Below are 21,103 nucleotides of genomic sequence, written 5' to 3'. Positions count from 1 at the left end.
TCTAGAGATAAAAAAACATTTACAATGGATTTGAGAAATAGAGTGGGACTGGACAGGTGAAGACTTTGGATCCAGTTTGTAAAGGAGTTTTCCATAGTGTGGGATTATGTCCGTCTACCAGCAGGTGGAGATACAGAGAATGCCAGAACTCTGCTATATAGGACCCTGGCAGCAGCCTCACTTTCAGTATTCTCTCCATCTAGCAGGTGGACAGACATATCCTGGCAGCTCTGAACTGATGCAAGACCCTGACCTTCGTGACAGCGCAGTTGACCAGTGGAGTTGGGTGTGTCCGCGTGGGCTTGGGGATACACCTGGTGGGGCCAGGTCCCCTCCCCTTTTTCCTCCTTCTCCCTTCTGTGGCACTACCCGGTATAAATAGAGCTAAGATCTCTTGCCTTATAAAAAAGAAGAGATTTTTTGTTTAAAGTAGCAAAGGCTTTGGGGGGGGGGGGGGGTGTAAACGGACTGTTGGAGGCTGACTGTTGTCCGGTCAGAAAGTGCTGCTCTGCCTTTGTCTCGATCCACCTCGCGTAGTGAGTACCTAGGTTACTCGGGGCTCTTGGAGCATGTTTGTGCCAGATGAATCTGTAAAACGCTGCTCTCAGTGTGAAGTCCAGAGAGCAGCATTGGGGGTGTGTGTGACCTGTTCTTGTGCTTCTCCCTTGCCTCCTTCCCAAGCTGCCATCTCTTCTCCCCCACATTCCAGTGTGTCGGACGCCTCTTCTGGAGCAGTTTTAGCGGGCACCGGACTCAGCAGTTTTGCAGCTGCTATTTTGGAAGTGCCAATGCGCGTCCGTTTCCTGACTTCAGGGCAGTTGATCTCATGGGGAGATGGGGTGTCCCCCCCCTGATGTCCAGGCAGATGGGGAGCCTTGCCACAGTGGGAGCCTTCTGAGGTTCCGTTTTCCCCCAAGATTGTGCTATTGATGGAGGCTCCTTCAGAGGGACCCATGGTTCCAGGTCTAAAGCGGGCATGCATGGAACTCTCCAGGGTCCTGGATGAGGTCTCTCTGTTGTCAGTCATCAGGGCACTTCATGGGGGATCCCTTAGAGGAGGGGGAATTGGCCCCGGACAAAGGAGATGATCCCACAGTGGCATGGATGTTCCACAGAGAGGAGTTGATCTTTCTTATTTCTAAAACACTTGAGGTTCTTAAGATCTCTGTGCTGGATCCGCCCGTTTCAGAGACAATGGCTCACCCTATGATGTCCAGGGTCAAGAAGCCCCTGAGAATGCTGCATATTCATCCTGCCATGCAGGTCCTGATTTTGGACCAGTGGGACGCCCTGGAGGCAAGTCTGCAGGTGGTGAGGGCGATGGCCAAGCTATACCCTTTGACTCCTATGGAGTTAGAGTATCTCTGCTTGCTGCATGTAAATTTTCTTATTACTATGGTCACTAAGAAGACTATGTCGCTGGTGAAGGGTGGCACAGCTCTCAAGGACATCCAGGACACGAGGTTGGAGTCCTCTCTTAAGCTCTTCTTTGAGGTAGCTGTGCTTTCTTTGCAGGCCATGGTCTGCGGCTTCTACGTGGCTCGCACCTGTTTAAGTTGGGTGTAGGCGGCCGCTGAGGGGGAGGACTTTATTCAGTCTCTGGAAGTGGGTCTTGCCTATTTGGAGGACCTTCTTTATGATCTTCGGGCGTCTGTGAAGGAGACATCCTTGGCTTTTACTGCTTGGTAGTGGCTTTGGCTACCACATTGGTCCGCAGATTTGGCTTTCAAGATGCAGTTTGCGAAGCTTCCCTTCTTAGGCAACTCCTATTTGGGGACAATTTGGCTAAGATCGTCAACGATTTGGGGGATTCCAAGGGTCAGCAGCTACCAGAAGACGAGGCAAAGCCACCTTCTGGCACTTCCCTGTCCCGTTCCCAGTTTCGGGAGGTGCAGCAATTCCGGCCCGTGAAGTCCAGTTCATTTCAGCAGCAGCCCTTTTGAGGGGATCAACATCTGGCAGGCTCTTCTGCTTCCAAAGTGGTGCAAGCTCCTGCTTTTCCCAATGTTGAGGTCTCGATCCATTCTACCAAGCTAGCCGTTGGGCGTTTGGCACTCTTTCTGGAGGAGTGGACTAAGATCACCTCAGACTAGTGGGTCTTGGAGGTCATTTGGGATGGTTACAAGCTGGAGTTTGCTCAAGCACTTCAGGATTTCTTTCTGGAATCCCCATGCAAGGCGGCTGCGAAAGTGTTGGCAGTCTGGAACACCCTCGACGGGCTGCTTCTGGTCGGGGCAGTGACAGCAGTTCCACCTGAGGAACTAGGCCAGGGCACTTATTCCACTTATTTTGTGGTGCCCTAGAAGGGCAGCTCCTGGTGTCCTGTCCTCGACCTCAAGCAGATCAACAGAGCCCTGTAAGTGAGGAATTTCCGCATGGAGACACTTCGGTCAGCGATAGTGGCAGTGCAGCCTGGGGAGTTCTTGACGTCTCTGGACCTCAAGGAGGTGTATTTGCATATCCCCATTTGGCTGCTGCATCTGCATTATCTTCACTTTTTGTGATTTCTTGGAAGACACTATCAGTTCCAAGCCATGCCCTTTGGGCTGGCAATGGCACTTCTCCATGATCATGGTGGTTGTAGTGGCATTTCTGCGGAAAGAGGGCATCTGAGTACATCCCTATTTGGATTCAAGAGTCCTCAATGGAGGAAAGTGCACAGGGATGCGCCGGGTGGTCAGCCTGCTGCGAGAGCTAAGTTGGGTGATCAACCTTGAAAAGAGCAAATTACAGCCCTCACAGACCCTCGAATATCTTGGGGTATATTCTGATATGCAGGTGGGGAATGTTTTTCTTCTGGAGGCCCACAAGCAGAAGCTGCCCTCTCAGGTGTTCCGCCTCCTCCAGTTGCAAGTAATCCCCAGGCATTTAGAGCCTTCAAGTGTTGGGCTTCATGGCTGCTAACTTGGAGGTACTTCTGTGGGCTTGGCTGCACGAGGGAACTCCAGCTGTTGCTGTTGCACAGGTGGTCTCCTCTGGTCAACAACTATTGCCTCTGCTTTTCCTGGACAGTGCAGGCCAGGATCGGTATACATTGGTGGCTGTGACTAGCCAACCTGTGGCAGGGAGTGTCAGCCACCCCTGACTGGGTCATCGTGATTACGGATGTCAGCCTTTTGGGCTGGGGGGGGGGGGTCATTGCCTGGACAGAATGGCGCAGGGGCTCTGGAATGCAGGGTATAGTATGAGAGGTATCTGTGTTGGATCTGTTGGGAAACAAGAATGGAAAAAGGACCCAAATGAAGAAAATAAGAAGCAACATAAGTGCTGGCAAGTCAGATACAAAGCATTGATAAAGAAGACTAAAAGAGAATATGAAGAGAAACTTGCCACAGAGGCAAAAACTGACAGTAACAACCTTTTCAGGTACATCGGAAGCAGAAAGTCTGCAAGGGAATTCGTGGGACCGTTAGATCATGAAGGTGCAAAAGAGGCACTCGGGGAGGACAAGGCCATAGCGGAGAGATTGAATGAATTCTTTGCTTCAGTATTTACGGAAGATGATGCAAGAGATTATGCCTGTGAAAAACCTAAAAAAAGTGAACCTGCTGTGTGGACTGTTTATGCTCAGGTTGATGATGGGATAGAATTTCTTCATGTCTTCAAGTCCTTGGGTCCTGATGATGGGGATGTCATCAGAGTTTTTCAGGTTGGCTTGCAGTCTGTCTTCATGGGGCTAGGGGACATGGTATAAGGGGATTCAGAATCCATGGTTGCCATGATGGGGTTCTGTGGGAGGGAGTCAACAGAATGGAGTTTCTTCCAGAAGTTAATGGTGTCACATAGGTAGCTGGAAGTGCTGGTAGCATAGGGTCTGAGGATGGAGTCCATGTAGCCAGACACTCCTACCGTGGTGGTGGTAATGCTAGAGCCAGTAGGGTGTCCAGGGTTCCCTGCTTTGTATATTTTGAGTAATAGGTAGAAAATAACTGATCAAGGCTCCTGGGCTGTGTCCAGGTTATTCATTTTGTGCATATCAGTGGGAAATCATTTCAGGAGACTGGGTAGTTTATTCTGATATTCCTCCATGGAATCTGAAGGCAAGGACTTATAAAACGCGTTAGAGAGTTGTCTGTTTGCTTCTCTTGTGTAGCTCGTGGTAACTGTGGCTTGCTTCTTTGATAATGATGTTAGGATTGTTTCTTGAGGCTGTGGATGGCTTCCAGTTCTGTTTTATTAATTAATTTCAAATGGGGCATGGCATTGAAAGCATTCTATGTAAATATCAAGAGGACAGCAGCATTTATAAAAAGTGTGGGATGGGCAGGGAAATAAATAGTTATGTAACCTTGATTTGGTGTAAGCAAGGAAAAGCCCTTTTTTGGAGAGTCATAATGCCAATAGCCTGCCACTGTACTCCTTTAGTACTGGACCCAAGCGGTGATTACTGCCTGACTCAAATCACAAAGACTGAGCACTGTTTGAACATGGGCAAGAGCAGGGATTTCAGAAGGTAGAGTTGATTTGTCTACAGGATAAAACAAAATGAAGAGGTTTTGTGTGTATCTGGGCAAACTGGGCCCTTTTTTTCTTTCATAGCAATGTCATTTCTGCTTCTCTTGTGTCATCTTCAGTCTCCATATTTTGTTCTTGGTTGTTTACCAGTTTATCTTTTCTCCCTCCCCACAACTCTCACTTAAGTGTACACATTGCATAGTCAAACTGAAAATACTGTTCATGGCTTTTGAGATGCAAATTTTGGTTTTACACAGTAAATACCTCTGCTGAGGAGTGTACACCAGTGGCATAGGCAGGATTGACGTTTGGAGGGGCCTGAAATTAACATGGAGGGTACTGGGCAATGTGGATGTTGCCACCACCTTCAGTTCTCTTCTCATTGGCTTGTTCTACATGCTGCTGATTTGGTGGGCCTGACTCCAAATTGGCGACACCATGATACACCCAGGCCAAGCTGTGGCTGTGCCCCTGGTGTGCACAATCTTCTACTTTGAGGGATATTTTCGATATGACACCTAAATCCAACTTTGGACGTTTTGCTGAAAATGTCCAAAAATCAAGTGGTGAACGTGGCCATTTTCGAACCTGAAAAAACATTTGTCTTTTTGTTTCGAAAATGGCCATTTCCTAGAAGTTTTGTGCTCAGTGCGTTTTTTTTCTTTTGTGGCCATTTTTGGAAAACAAAAATGTGCAAAGGAAAAACGCACAAAAACAAGCCATTGGGATGTATGGGGGGGGGGGGGGGGGGGGGGGGGGGGGGGGGGCAACATTCACATCCAAGCAGAGCAGTGGGGCACCCTAGGGGGCGCTGCAGTGGATGTCACATAAAAGGTCCCCCGTTGCCCCTTTATATTGTATGGGGAGCCCTGCAAAACCCACCAAACTTCTGTACCCAACTGTACACCACTACAATAGCCCTTATGACTGCAGGTGTCATCTATATTGTGGGTATGATAGGTTTTTGGTGGGTTTTGGATGGCTCACACTTTCCACCATAAGTGTACCAATTACAGTGGGATATGGGCTTGGGTCCCCTTCTCTACAATCCACTGCACCGACCACTACTCCAGGGACCTGCTTGCTGTTTTAATAGGACTGGCCATAGCATCTGACGCTGTCATAGAGGCTGGTATGTACTGTTTCTTTCACATCTTTGGGGGGGTGGGAGAGGGTCAGTGACCACTGGGGGAGTAAGGGGGGGTCATGCCTTAATCTCTCCAGTGGTGATCTGTTCATTTAGGGGCACCTCCTTATTACTTAGTCGCGATTGAAACAAGTCCAGACTAAAACATCCAACTTTTAGTTTTGGACATTTTTGCTTTGTTCCATTATGGCAGAAAAACGTCCAAGTTGTAGGAACGCCCATATCCCGCTCCCAACGAGCCTCCTTGTGATGTGGATGCATTGCAGAAGAACTGCATAGAAAAACGTCATACAAATGTCTTAGCGATTTGGACGTTTTTGCATGAAAAACGTCCATCTGGCACTTTATGCCACTTTTTGGATGTTTTTCTGTTTCAAAAATGATTCCCTATATGAACTGAGCCCCAGATCTGAAAGGCTTTAATGTTAAGATGTGCACATTTCTTTTCTTTTTCAGGAATTTTATCTTGCTGGCAAAACGTAGTGGAAAATGCAAAATAACGAAATACTCAAGCCTGCCAAATACTTCTCAGAACTAGAGAAGAGTGTGCTGCTTGCATTAGTCGAGAAGTACAAATATGTTCTTGAGTGTAAAAAGAGTGATGCGAGAACCATTGCACTGAAACAGCGCACCTGGCAGGCACTTGCCTATGAATATAATTCGCAGCCTAGTGTATCATTGAGAGATTTCAAGCAGCTGAAAAAATGCTGGGAGAATATCAAAGCACGGACCAAAAAAATTATGGCACACGAGAGAAGGGAAAAGGTCAAGTGGAGTGTTGGCCCAGCTATGAACAGTCATGAGTCGCTGAAAGAGAGAGTTGCCAGCATGATTCCGGAGCAGATTTACTTTTTACAGAATCCCCCGGATGAAGATTCTGAGTTCAAGCAGGAAACTTCTAACCAAGGTATAAACGCAGCTGCACATGTGTGTGTGCACAGGTGGGAGTCAGCTCTTGGGTTTCCAATGGCAGAGGTAATGCCAAAAGAGGTCTTATCACTCTTCAGATTTTGTTATGTTTATGACAGATTTGCATAGGGAAAGTGAAAGTGAGATACTTCTTTTATTGTTTGATATTAAATTGAGCAGTACATTAATCGGCACTAATTTAAAAAAATTTGTTAGTGTAAGGGAGAGAGGAATATAGTCTATGAATCAATAATAGTGTATGTGTTTTGTTGGGGGGGCGGTTGAGAGGGGTTGGCTCAGCATGTTTTCCTCGGGCTACTTTTGGGTTTCCAGCTCAGCCAGTATTGACCTCTGTTCAGGATTGGCATGACCTTTCATTTGCAACTGCCCATGGTTTATTCCCCTATTTCTTTGATGCCCCTCCCACCTCAGCCCAGACATCACTGTAACAGCCATCAGCCAGGGACCACAAAGTAGACTAGATGTACTAAAGGCTGCTACTGCATTAGTGCCATTAACATGCACTATAAATATGCTGTAGGTCCCACTGCAATAAATGTTCATGTGTGTTAATGCATGTTAGCGTGCCATAAGTCTGTAGCACCTTTAAGTAAATCTAGCCTTGTGGTACCCTCCAGGACTCGGCAAAACTGGCCTTTTCAGTCTGGCCCCTAGGTGTAGCTGTTAAACAATGGCTGAAGCTCCTTCTTTCACAGTAACCTCAGCCAGGCTGCAAATCAAACCCAGATTCTCTGCATGGCAGCACACAGCACTTGTCACTTAGCTATTGGGGTGGCTCTTGAATCAATAGTTCTGATGAATTCTAGATATATTTTTAAGGTCTGGCACATAATGCAAAGACTTGCAAATTGGAAAGGTAAATTTTAGAAACATTTGGATCGGGATGAGGGAGGGGCGCCATCCAGATAGAATATAGAGTTAAAATGAAGATGAAAAGTTAAGTGACTGGCAAACCATGCTGCCTATAATGATTGGTGATGAAAGCCTGTGCAGTACATTGTGGATTTTATGCCATCAACACATCTGATGAAGCATTAGGATCTACAAAGAATGGAGTTTTCCCTAGCATCAATTCAGTTATCAACATGCTGCATTCAGTAGATAACATAGCAATATTGTAAGATTTAGTACAATCTCTGCCTAATTAGCAATCTAAGATTTTAAGTGGTTATATAGCAATAAGATGTTTAGGACATAGGCTTGGTTTTCTAAGTGTTGTTATGGAACGACAGTGATTTGAAAACATTTTTGCCCATCCTCCTGATTTCCCCTATTATTGCATACAATATGTCACACTGAATGGTTTCTGATCTTGAAACAAAATGTATATTATACAAAGAGGACCTGAGTAAAGACATTAGCACAGTTTTTATTTATTTAAGGAACACAATTATCTAGCACTCATATCACCCATTTGAAAATAACTGCTCCTTAGCTACCCAGTTGACCAAATTTAGAGTCCAGTGCACTGCCCACTAGGCTACCCCTCATACTTCAATTGACCACATTTAATTTATAATTAGATTCATTTGATTGAACACAACCAGGTTTGATTTCAGCCAGCCCTGTTGAATCTAAACCTGACTTTATGTTGAACCTTACCATGAGTGACGTAGTCACCACAAAGTTTCAACAAGACTGCTATGCCAAGATTAAAGGAAACTTTAGAAGAGATGAGAAAAATGTTGTAGGAATAAATTGGTCTATTAAAATGGTTACAGAGTCATTTCTAATATTCTGGAATGCCACCAAACCATAGTAAGAGCCTTTATCTCTAAATGGAAAAGATTTGGAACAGTGGTGAATTGGCATGCCAAACTTACTCCAAGGGTGCAGTGTCAACTCATCGAGGAAGTCACAAATCAGCCCAAAATGTGATCCAAAGAACTGCTGGTGTCTCTAGCTTCAGCTAAGGCCAGTGTTCATGAAGCCAGAATAAGAGAGATGCAGGACAAAAATGGGATTCATAGAGTAGCAAGGTGGAAACCACTGGTATGCAAGAGTACTACTACTATTACTATTTAGCATTTCTATAGCGCTACAAGGCGTACGCAGCGCTGCACAAACATAGAAGAAAGACAGTCCCTGCTCAAAGAGCTTACAATCTAATAGACAAAAAATAAAGTAAGCAAATCAATTAATGTGTACAGGAAGGAGGAGAGGAGGGTAGGTGGAGGCGAGTGGTTACGAGTCAAAAGCAATGTTAAAGAGGTGGGCTTTCAGTCTAGATTTAAAGGTGGCCAAGGATGGGGCAAGACGTAGGGGCTCAGGAAGCTTATTCCAGGCGTAGGGTGCAGCGAGACAGAAGGCGCGAAGTCTGGAGTTGGCAGTAGCGGAGAAAGGAAAAGATAAGAAGAGTGCACGGGAAGGGGTGTAGGGAAGGACGAGTGTGGAGAGATACTGGGGAGCAGCAGAGCGAGTACATTTATAGGTTAGTAGAAGAAGTTTGAACAGGATGCGAAAACGGATAGGGAGCCAGTGAAGCGACTTGAGGAGAGGGGTAGTATGAGTAAAGCGACCCTGGCGGAAGACAAGACGGGCAGCAGAGTTTTGAACCGATTGGAGAGGGGAGAGGTGACTAAGTCGGAGGCCAGCAAGAAGCAGATTGCAGTAGTCTAAACGAGAGGTGACAAGAGTGTGGATGACGGTTTTGGTAGTGTGCTCGGAAAGAAAGGGGAGGATTTTACGGATGTTGTAAAGAAAGAAACCAACTTAATCTTTAAGAGTAGTAAAATCTTTTTTACACCAACACGATTTATAGCATAAATACTTCAGCAACAAAAGTTAATCATATATATTTTTCCTGAACCTCAGTGATGTAAATCGCCATCCTTTAGATAGAGTCGATTTAATAACATCAAATTCTTCACTGGTTCTTTTATTTTCTTTCTAAATTTATAAGTTTCGTATTCACTATATATGAATTTTTGAATTTATCACTTATCTTTTCAATTTTTCAAAGTTTGTCGGACCCAGGGGATCAACTGCCCGACATGCACGTTTCGCCCATAGTGGGCTGTCTCAAGGACATTCCCCTGCAATATAGATAAAGAGTTCGTTAATAGTCTCTCCAAATATTGGTAGTAAGCCTACATTCAGAGAGTACCCAGAGAACTAAAGATAAACTCACCCCGTGTTTCTTTTAGCGTCAGCTCAGCAAAAGTTATTAGCCAAGATGGCGCCAGCTTTTTTTAGAGCTAATTAAATAGACGCTGCGTTATGACGTTTTAGAGGTTTAAAGTTTGTAAGCCCCGCCCCTCAAGGCGTTCCACCGGCAGCAAAGAAAAACAGTAATGCGAAACTTATAAATTTAGAAAGAAAATAAAAGAACCAGTGAAGAATTTGATGTTATTAAATCGACTCTATCTAAAGGATGGCGATTTACATCACTGAGGTTCAGGAAAAATATATATGATTAACTTTTGTTGCTGAAGTATTTATGCTATAAATCGTGTTGGTGTAAAAAAGATTTTACTACTCTTAAAGATTAAGTGGGTATAAAGAAAATTTAAACTGGATTATATTACTATCTATTGCTATCTGTTGACAATCCGGTTTATAAAAATCAAAAAAATTTGCTCTTGCCTGCTGTGGAGTAAAGAAAGAAACGACAGGTCTTGGTGATCTGCTGGATATGAGCAGAGAAGGAGAGAGAAGAGTCAAAGTTGACCCCAAGGTTTCGAGCTGAGGAGACAGGGAGAATGAGAGAGCCATCAACAGAAATAGAAAACTGGGGGAGTGGGGAGGTGGGTTTGGGGGGAAAAAATGAGAAGCTTGGTTTTGGTCATGTTTAATTTCAGGTGGCGTTGAGACATCCAGACAGCAATGTCAGACAAGCACGCTGAAACTTTGGTTTGGATGCAAGGTGAGATATCAGGGGTAGAAAGGTAGATTTGGGAGTCATCAGCATAGAGATGGTAGGAAAAGCCATGAGATGAGATTAATGAACCAAGGGAAGAAGTGTAGATAGAAAAGAGGAGGGGACCAAGAACAGAACCCTGAGGTACGCCGACAGGCAGAGGGATAGAAGTAGAAGAGGCTCCACCAGAGTGAACACTAAAGGTGCGGAGGGAGAGGTAGGAAGAGAACCAGGAAAGGACAGAGCCCTGGAATCCAAGTGAGGACAGGGTATCGAGAAATATGCTGTGATCGACCGTGTCAAAAGCAGCGGAAAGATCAAGAAGAATGAGGATGGAATATTGACCTCTGGATTTAGCCAGTAATAGGTCATTGGAGACTTTAGTAAGCACAGTTTTGGTTGAGTGGAGAGGGCGAAAACCAGATTGTAGTGGGTCAAGAATAGCATGTGAGGAGAGAAAATCAAGGCAGTGGTGGTGAACAGCACGCTTAAGTAATTTGGAGAGAAAAGGGAGGAGGGAGATGGGTCGGTAATTAGAGGGACAAGTAGGGTCGAGTGAAGACTTCTTAAGGAGAGGTGTGACCACAGCATGTTTAAAGGCAGTAGGGACAGTTGCAGTGGAAAGTGAGAGGTTGAGAATGTGACAGATAAAAGGAATAAGAGCAGGTGAGATGGCATTAAGAAGGTGGGTGGGAATGGGATCAGAGGAACAGGTGGTACATTTTGAGGAAGAAAGGAGAAGTGTAGTTTCCTCTATAGTAACTTCAGGAAAGGAGGAAAAGTAATGAGGGGAAGGAGAGAGAGGGGAACGGACTAGTGGAGGGAGATGTGGCGAGGTAGAGAATTCAAGGTTTATCTTTTGAACCTTGTGAAAGAATTCAGCAAGGGTCTGAGGAGATAATGAAGGGGGGGGGGTTGGGGGAGGGGGCACCTTGAGGAGAGAGTTCAATGTGGTGAAGAGAAGTCAAGGGTTAGAGCCAAGAGAGTTGGTCAGTTGGATATAATAATCCTGTTTGGCGCGTAAAAGAGCAGATTGGAAGGAGGTCAGCAGAGTAACATTAATGCTTGTCTCGCATTTGCAAAAACACACCTGGATGATCACCAAACTTTTTGGGATAATTTTCTAAGAACCGATGAATCAAAAGTGGAACTCTTTGGACAACACAGGTTCCATTATATCTGGTGTAAAGCAAATAAAGCATTCTACAGTAAGGTCATCATACCAACAGGCAAACATAGTGGTGGTAATGTGATGGTGTGGGGAAGGCTTTACTGCCTCACTACCTGCAAAAACTGCCATAATTGAAAGAGCCATGAATTCTGCACTGTACCAGAAACTTCTTAAGGAGAATGTCTGGTTGTCTATCTGTGAGCTGGAGCTGAAGTAGTAATTGGGTTATGCAGCAATACAGTGATCCATAATTAAAAAGCAAGTGTACATCTGAATGGTTGAGAGGAAACAAAATTGAAAGTTGTTTGGATTGGCCAAGTCAAAAGTCCTCACTTGAGCCCAATAGAGTTGCTGGATTGCAGGTCCTAAAATGAGCAGTTCATGCCCAAAAACGTATCAGTGTGTCTGAATTAAAGAAATTACGTGAAGAAGAGTGGGCTAAGATTAATCAACAGTGATGTAAAAGATGGATATAATAATAATACAAAAAAAATAACTATACTTGTATACTGCAGTGGTTCCCAAACCTAGTCCTGGAGGTTCCCCCAGCCAGTCAGATTTTTCAGGATATCCACAATGAATATTCATGAGAGAGATTTGCATGCACTGCCGCCATTGCATTCAAATCTCTCCACTGGTATACCGCTGCTACCATAGAGTTCTAAGCAATTTGCATAATTAAAGAAGAATAACCAAGACCATCACTTGGGAATTACATTACAGAGTATAGAAAGCATATTTAAAGCTTTAATAGATTTAAAAATTTAAAAAAACAATTATTATCCTAAAGAAGATACTAAATTACACAATTAACATAAATATTTCCTAAACAGCAAAGTTTTTAAACTATTTTTTCTAAAAACCAAATAAGAGTGTGGTTGATCAGAACTTCTACAAACTTCATTCTATATCTTAGGGGCTTGATAGGCTAAAAGCATTTCAAATATCTTAGGCCTTTTTGTATGTTTCGCAGAGGGAAAAGCAAAAGGAATTTTCTTCTGTTTCTACTGATGTTAACAAATGAGGAAGCATGTAGGCAGGGCAGTCTCCATTTAGAACTTTATGTAAAATACAAGCACATTTGAATAAAATCCTAACTTCGATAGGAAGTCAACGAAGCCTAACATAAACTCCCTGAAATATTATCTTTTTTATTCAGTGAGTCCTCTGCAGTTTTTGTATCAACTGTTTATGAAGACTAATATAGCTAAAATTTCAATAATCTAGCTTAGAAAGTAGTAGAGACCAAATTAGAAGTCTAAATTGCTCTCAACTAAAATATTTTCTCGTCTTGGCTTTCTCATCAGAAAAAAAGAACTTTTGACTAAAGCAATAACTTGAGCAGTGAAAGAAAGTTTGATCAAGTCATACACTTAGGGTCTTAATTATCGGCAAGAGCACATATCTAGTCTGATCAATAAGGATGTGGTTAATTAAAGGATCTGGTTTATTGTCAAATGGCAAAAATTTTATTTTCTCTGTGTTCAATTTTAATTTATATTTCATTTTGAGGAAGTGGATAATAAAGAGCACTCCCTCACTGTTAATACAGTTTGGCCACCTGGCAGTAGGTGGCACTAGTCTGCAGAGGCTGAGCCTGAGGGGTGAGGCTCAGGCCAGGAGGGTGTTTAATTCCCTGAGTCCGAATGGTTCGGGGAGGCCCTGATACAGAGGCCCATGGGTTAAAGAGACCCTGATACAGAGGCCCTGGGAGGAGAGAAGCCCTGGAATGAGGGTCTCCACAGCTTGTAAGTAAGCTACTTGACCTGATACAAGATAGGGTAAACTTTAAGCCTCGTAAGTATGCTGTTCCTGGGGTCTTGCTGGAAGCAGACCTGTGTGTGATACTGTATATAAACTTTGAGAGTGAAAAGCCTGTGAAGGAACAAGCCTGTTATTTCCTTTTTTTTTTGTACAGAATAAGTCCTTTGCCTTTTTGACATTACACTGCCTCCGCCTGTATTTTATGAGGATTCCATGCCTTGCCATGGTTCACATTATTTCTGTGTATCTCCAGGGCTGGGGTCTCAGTACAGTTTTGGGGGACAATTTATACAAAAGGCCTTAGAGAGAGGGAAATAAAAGAGTATTAAGTACTGGATAAGTGTAAAATATATTAAATAATGTTGGAGATAAAGGAGATCCTTGTGGAACACCACATGAGTTTTGCTAATTATCAGAGAGATCATTATTCAGTTTTATAGGACTTGGTGGCTAAAAAAACCCTTGAACTAAATCAAGACATTATGAGAAATCCCAGTACTCTCAAGCTCAGCTAACAAGATTTCTTGGATCAAACTGCAGGATAAGGACTACCACCACAGACAGAAAAGAGCCCGCAGAACCCCTTTGTGCATCGTCCGCTGAATACCGTTCTCGCTAAACCGGCTGGAGCCGGTCAAAAATGCACAGTGCTGGCCCGGTAAATTTTGTGCATCAGGCCCTTAGTAAAGATCTAGCTGTATCTAATAATGATTCTACAACTTTCTTAGTACTATAACACATCCTGAATCCAGATTAAGATGAGTGTAAGATGTTGTGACAAAACAAACAATCATTGAGCTGAACACAAACCAATCCTTCATTTAGTTTTCCAAAACAAGGTATTGATGCAACTGACCTTCAATTGGAGACAAGGTGGCTTGGTTCCAGTGGTCTGCTGGAACCAGCCAGATTTCTTAATATTTTAAGAATTTTGGGATCTGAAAGCCATATTTACCTAATGCACCAGGCTACTCTGCGGGTCCAGTATTTCTGCAGTTGCACTCTGCCTCTGACCCCTCCTTGGCTTCTCTTAGTCCAACATCTCTCCCTCCTTGAACCCATTTCCCCTGAGTCCAGCACCTTTTTCCTTTTTTTTTTTTTTAAATCTCGCCCCCCCCCCCCCTTGAGTCCAGCACCTCTCCTCCCTCCAAGTCAGCATCTTTCTCTCTCCATGCCCTCCCCTCCCCCCCCCCATTGCAGTCTAGCACCTCTCCTTTTCCCTTCCCTTCACTGCTTCCTGCATACCTGCTCCTTCTTGATTAATGTTTAGGTCCCTTGGCCTCCTTCCATCTCTCTTCCCCCAACAATCATGATCACCCCAACACCACCCTTCCCAGAATAATCTGGGTAAATGAACTATTTGAAAACTTCCCCCTTTCCCTGTTGGTGAAAATCCCCCCCCCCCCCCCCCCCCCCCCCCCCCCCCCCCCCCATTTTTTTCTTTTGAGTTTGTGTGGTCAGGACCTATATAGGTTTGCTTTGTAGCTGCTTTTTTTTTTGTGTGCGCACTGTAGAAGCTGCTGCCCTAGGCAACTGCCTAGTCTTGCCCATAGGCTGAAACCATTTATTACTCTACTTTATTAACAGTTCCAGGCTAGATAGAATATCAGTTCCCCTCCCTGCTTTCACAGCTTCCCCAACCAAGCCAGGAAAAAAAATTAGCTTTTAATATGAAAACTTTTGTCTCTCTTACTGCATGTTCTCCTATCTTAGCTAAAGAACATGTCTCCATATTCTCCAGCATAGTTTAAAGCTGCCTTGGGATATACTGTCTAGAAATCCAAGGATTTCAATCCATGGACTCTTCAAGCTGTGTGTCTGATTATGAAGCCTGCTCAGAGTCCGTGATTTAACTAACTACTTGAGATAATGTGGATAACGTGTTCTTTGGCTCTGGGTTTCTGCAGCATATGATCATAGAAACCACTGTATAAAGTTGAATGTGTTGCTGAAAACTTTCTTTATATTTTAGATCTGTAAGCTAAATTCACTGTGCTCTATAGTTCACATCACTTGCTTTAAATACACCTTAGAATTATAATACAGGTTGTAATGACCTAGTCTACTAAAACTATTTATATATATATAAGAGAGAGAGAGTATATACACACACACACACACACACACATTTATTTGCATTGATTGGGGATTTAGACCACCATTTGAGTAACACCCATGTACCTTAGCTAACAAACGTTATGTCCTTTTCTGTCCTATATAATCTCAAAAATATCTCTCACGTGCTGGCACAAAATGTGTATGTATGTATATATATATATATATATATATATATATATATATATATATATTGTTCTGTGAAGTGCATTTAGAAAACTTCTTTTGAAAAAAAGGTAGGGAAAAAGCCTCAGCAATAAGCCCAACCATCCACACTTTGTGCCAGCATGTGAGAGATATTTTTGAGGTTATATAGTATCTACACTCTCCAAAATCCTTTTTTTGTGATGGATACTTTTGTGGCCTATCACATTTTTCATAGCAGAGTCAAATATTATCTAGTGTGCTCTCAACAATTTCATTCTTACAAGTGTTGAAGCAAAACAGCCATGTGTTAAGTCATGCAAATACAGTTAAAGAATTAGAAGGAAAAGTATACCTTTTTGCAGATGACACATACCCTGTTTCCCCGAAAGTAAGACATCCCCTGAAAATAAGACCTAGTAGAGGTTTTCCTGAATTGGTAGATATAAGGCCTCCCTCGAAAATAAGACCTAGCAAATTTTTGTTTGAAAGCAGGGCCGCCGAGAGCCGGACAAGGCCACCCCCGGGCCGCCCCCCCCCCCACCCGAGATCGCCGGGCCCCCCCTCCACCCACCCTCCGTCGCTCCCGGAACTAACCTTTAATGCCTCCTTTCACCTTCGCAGCAAGCAGCAACAGGGCAGACCTCTCCTTCCTTCCGTGCCCCGCCCTCACGGACATTACGTCAGGCAAGGGCAGGACACGGAAGGAAGGAGTGGCCTGCCCTGCTGCTGCTTGCTGAGAAGGTGAAAGGAGGTGTTTAAGGTTAGTTCCGGGAGCATTTTTGGGGGCAAAAATTAATATAAGACAGTGTCTTATTTTCGGGGAAACACGGTATTAGCAACAGAGTTGATACTTGGAAGGGAATGGAAATCATGAGAAGTGATCTACAAAAATTAAAAGCATCAACTAATGCTTGGCAGTTAAGCTTTAATGTGAAGAAACATAGCGTGATGCATTTGGGTGCAGAAATCCAAAGGATGGGATAGGAAGCGAGCGTATGTTATGCATGGACCAGGAAAAAGATCTCAGGGTGATGGTACCGAGAATATAAAGGTGGGGAAATATAAAGGTGGCAGTGGCCAAGGCCAGAAGGATGCTGAGCTGCATAAAGAAGGGTTTAACCAACAGACAGGAAGTGGTGATAATGTCCCTGTACAAGTTACTGTGTTCCATTTTGGAGAGCGTATTTTGCCAAGGACATAAAGACTCAAAGTTGTTCAGAGGAAAGTGACCAAAATGGTATGAGGTCTGTACCAGAAGATGTAAGAGAAGAAACTTGAAGACCTAAATATGTATATGCTGGAGGAGAGGAGTGACAGGGGAGATATGATGGCTGTTATAAAATTTCAGATTTATTTGATATACCGTCTTACAGATGAAATATCAAGGCAGTTTATAGTATAACAGTATAAGGCAGAACAGAAAAAAATAGGAACTACAGTTATGATAGGAAAAAGAATTAAAACAAAGATCACGTGCCTCCAAACCCCATAAAGCCCACCACTGCCTTGTAGTATTTAAAAGTCAAGATAGTGTAGCAGAAATTAATGGTTGGTCAAAGACCTTTTGAAACAGATGTACCTTTCCCTGATGAAGGGATAAAGGGAGACCTGTTCCAAAGGTTAGGGCTTGTAATACTAAACATAGTATTTCTGGAGGTATCTTAAAAAAAAAAAAGTGACGGAATGAAGGAACGACCAAAAAATGTTGGTAAGAAGAATGGGAGAGTACATGAGGATGAATACAGGATTAAGTAACGGTAAAGAAAGGATGGTAATCCTGAACAGTACATTTTGTGTTCAAGGATAAATATTCTTTTTTTCTTAAATGTATTTACTACTGCACAAAGGGCTGCAAAGTTATTTCCTGTCCCAAAGCCATCTAGATTGGAGCAGGACCTAGTATGGTAATTATGTTTCAACATTTTTTTTATTGAAATCAAAATTACACTGTGCAAACAGGTTATACCAATTAAAGAGACATGGGGTAAACTTTAGATAAGTTCACATCAGCAAAATACAATTTAACGGCTCAACAATTTTTTATACTCTTATTCCCACTCCCCCATCCCAAACATACGAACTAGACCTTCTTCATGTTGTTACTATTTCACCGCATAATTCACATTCCCCAACCCTTCCCCCCACTCTATACTCCCCCTCCCCGAAGAGGGAGAAAGAGAGAGAAAAAAAAAAGACTCCCCACTATTATAAACCATTTAAAACTGAGCTTCACGCACGTGGAGACAGGGACTGAATATAAGGACCCCAGGTCTCTAGAAAACGCCTTCGTGTCTTCTGGGAGGATCCCACCGCCAAGGATAAATATGTTGGTTTCAATAGGCAGCCAGTGTTCTGCTTTTAAGAGAGGTGTAACATAGTTGAATTTTTTTCAACTGTAAGCATCTGATAATCATGCATATAAAGACCCTTAAATAAGGCATTATAGTAATTTAAGTGTGTAATTACTAAAGAATGTATACGAATTTGTAGTGCTTTAGCCGCAGGTATGTTGCAAACAGAGCAAATTTGAATTTTTTTTTTTAAAACCCATTGGCTGATGGCTTATGAGATACGTGAGCAAAATGTCAGCAGGGAGTCAAGAATAACTCCTGGAATATCGGTAGTCTTGCTAATAGAAATCTGTGTGTCTGCGAGAATAAGAGATTCCAATAAGGTATGCCTCTGACCTTTGGACAATAATAGTGCCTTTGTTTTATTTAGATTTAATTGCATTCTATTCTCTTTCAGTCATTGAGAAACATAGAAACAGAGAAAAATGTAGGTTGATAAAGATTTTATGGCCTATCCAGTCTGCCTGTCCATGCCATCTACAGTAAGTTTTGTATTAAATGCCGAAAGTTCTTGTATACCACATGACTCAAAAGTTGGTAAATTTAGTATGTTGTCTACATAAAGGGAATTAATTCTAGTGTCTGTATTTGTGTAGCAGTGAGGATATAAAGATGGTTTTAAATAGAATAGGAGCTAGGAGGGGAGCCTTTCGGTACTTCACATGTGAGAGCGAAAGATTACTGTAGTATCATTATGCCAGAATACATTGTAAGTTCTATCAGAGAGGTAAGAGTTAAACCATTGCCAGTAGTGGAAGTTGTATTGATTCTGTCTTGTATTCTGTGTAGGAGAATATGATGATCCACAGGGTTGAATGCAGTTGAAAGATCAGGAGATAATAGAATTACAACCTTGTCTTAATCAAGGCAGCTTGAATAGATGTGATTCATACCTATAAGGGTTGTTACGATATCATGGTTTGCACAGAAACTGGTTTGATCCAAGTGTAAAAATATTTGTGTGCTTGATAAAAGTAATAAGTGATCTCATATAATACATTCTCCTGTTTTTGAAACAAAAGGGAGGTTTGCTATTGGACGGTAATTGGAAGATAGATCCTTATCTAGATTGGGATCTTTTTTGCTGGGACTCACAATAGCCGATTTCCAAACATGGGAGACAATACCATGACTGAGACTCCTAAGACCATAGATTAAATAAATGGAAGAAAAAGGTCATCAAATCTTTTAACCAGTTGTGATGGGAATGGCTCATGTGGGTGAGTTGTCAGTTTTATGGTCCTTAATGCTTGTGTAACTGTAAGAATTGACGGTGGGGGATTTTAATGTATGTATGAGCCCAAACATTGATAGTTTGTTGTATCTTCTGGAGAAGATTTTAAATTGGCTAAAACATTGCATTGGCTGGTTGAAGCAGTAGGATTAGTGGACGTTTTGAGAGATGGACGTGCAGGTCAGCGTGACTCTACATTTTATTTCCACTTTCACAGGAAGGCATGGAGTTGCTAATACTGATGGTAGAGCAACAAGCTATGCTAGATGGGGCCAGTACTGATGGTACTGCAACAAGCTATGCTAGATGGTGCTATTACCACAAAGGAAGTATTGCAGGCCATCAAGGCCTTGTCTTTGGGCAAAGCACCTGGACTGGATGGCTTCACTGGGGAATTTTTTTATAAAGCATCTACAGACCTCCAACACAGATGGAGATTCTGGACAAAGATCTGGTTGTATATATCCAAAGGCTGGGAATGAACGAAGAGGTGCTGTTGCTGCGAGATTTCAACTTGCCGGATATAGATTGGAATGTTCCATCTGTAGAATCGGAAAGAAGTAGAGAGATCATGGATAACTTTCAAAGTGCTCTGCGTAAACAAATGGTGATGCAGTCCACAAGAGAAGGGCAACACCGGATCCTTCTCATGAATGGGGAAAATGTGTCTTATGTCCAAGTGGGTGCTCCCCTCCCCCTCCTGGGCTGTAGTAATCACACTGTATGGTTTGATTTAAGAGCTAAAGTATAGACACAAAAACCTCTAGTCAAGGATTTCAAACATTCAAACTAATAAAATGAGAGGAGTACCTGAACGAAGAGCTGGTAAAATGGGAGGATATAAGAGAAGTTGAGTGTCAGAGGTCTAATCTGAAAGAAACTATAAAAATGGTAACAGATCTCTATGTAAAGAAAGTAAGCAAAAGCAAGAGGAAAAGGCAAACAGGAGGTGTTTATGAAATATAAAAGAATACAAAAAAGAACACAGAAAAGAATACTACTTAAAACTCAAAGAAGTGAAGAGCAATATATGGCTGGCAAAAGCCCAGGTGGAAAAAAATAGCTAAAGATTTTAAAAAGAGGGGACAAGAATTTTTTAAGGTATATTGGAGTTAGGAAGAAGCTAGAAATGGAATTGTGATTCTGAAAGTGTCGGAGGACTGATATGTGGAGAGTGATGAAGAAAAAGCAGGCATTGTAAACAAATACTTCTGTGTTCACGGAAGAAAATCCTGGAGGAGGGCCTCTTGTCAGCTGACAAAGGCATACATGGGAGTGGGAAAGGGAAATGGGACTTGATATACTGCTTTTCTGAGGTTTTTGCAACTACATTCAAAGCGGTTTACATATATTCAGGTACTTATTTTGTACCAGGGGCAATGGAGGATTAAGTGACTTGCCCAGAGTCACAAGGAGCTGCAGTGGGAATCAAACTCAGTTCCCCAGGATCAAAGTGGAGTAGGTATTGTACTGTTCACAAAGAAAGTGTTTTTTCTGAACAACTGGAAAGACTGAAAATGGACAAAGCTGTGGAGCCGGATGAGATACACCCAAGAGGTTCTGGTGGGGCCCTCTTCTAGATTTGTATAATAGATTTTTGGGAGGTTCCATGAGATTGGAGAAGAACAGATGTGATCCCTCTGCATAAAAATGATAGCAAAGAAGTGGGAAACTATAAGCTCGTAAGCTTCATTTCAGTGGTTGGAAAAATAATTAAGGAGCTGCTGAAGGAAAGGATAATTAAACTACCTGGAATCCAATGGGTTACAAGATCCAATGCAACATGGCTTTACTAAAAGGAATCATGGCAAACAAATATGATTGATTGATTTCTTTGACTGAGTGACCAGAGAACTGAAATGAGGGCATATGCTAAATGTGGTCTATTCGGATTTCAGAAAAAAAAACTTTGACATGGTTCCTTATAGGA

The 21,103-nt window shown here is 42.7% G+C and overlaps 1 protein-coding gene across 1 annotated transcript in view; it reads left to right on the top strand.

The window, feature by feature from the left end:
• LOC115460185 (myb/SANT-like DNA-binding domain-containing protein 3) overlaps positions 1-21,103 on the top strand; it is a 52,087-nt gene that overhangs the window by 16,860 nt on the left and 14,124 nt on the right. Inside the window, exon 2 of the mRNA XM_030190018.1 lies at positions 6,059-6,509. Coding sequence (XP_030045878.1) covers positions 6,092-6,509 — 418 coding nt within the window. The 5' untranslated portion in view covers positions 6,059-6,091. The remainder of the gene's footprint in view (positions 1-6,058; positions 6,510-21,103) is intronic.

Source organism: Microcaecilia unicolor, chromosome 1, assembly GCF_901765095.1.
Source record: "Microcaecilia unicolor chromosome 1, aMicUni1.1, whole genome shotgun sequence".
Lineage (NCBI taxonomy): Eukaryota > Metazoa > Chordata > Amphibia > Gymnophiona > Siphonopidae > Microcaecilia > Microcaecilia unicolor.
Note: the sequence above shows the minus strand (reverse complement) of the source record. Positions and strands in the feature narration are given on the sequence as shown.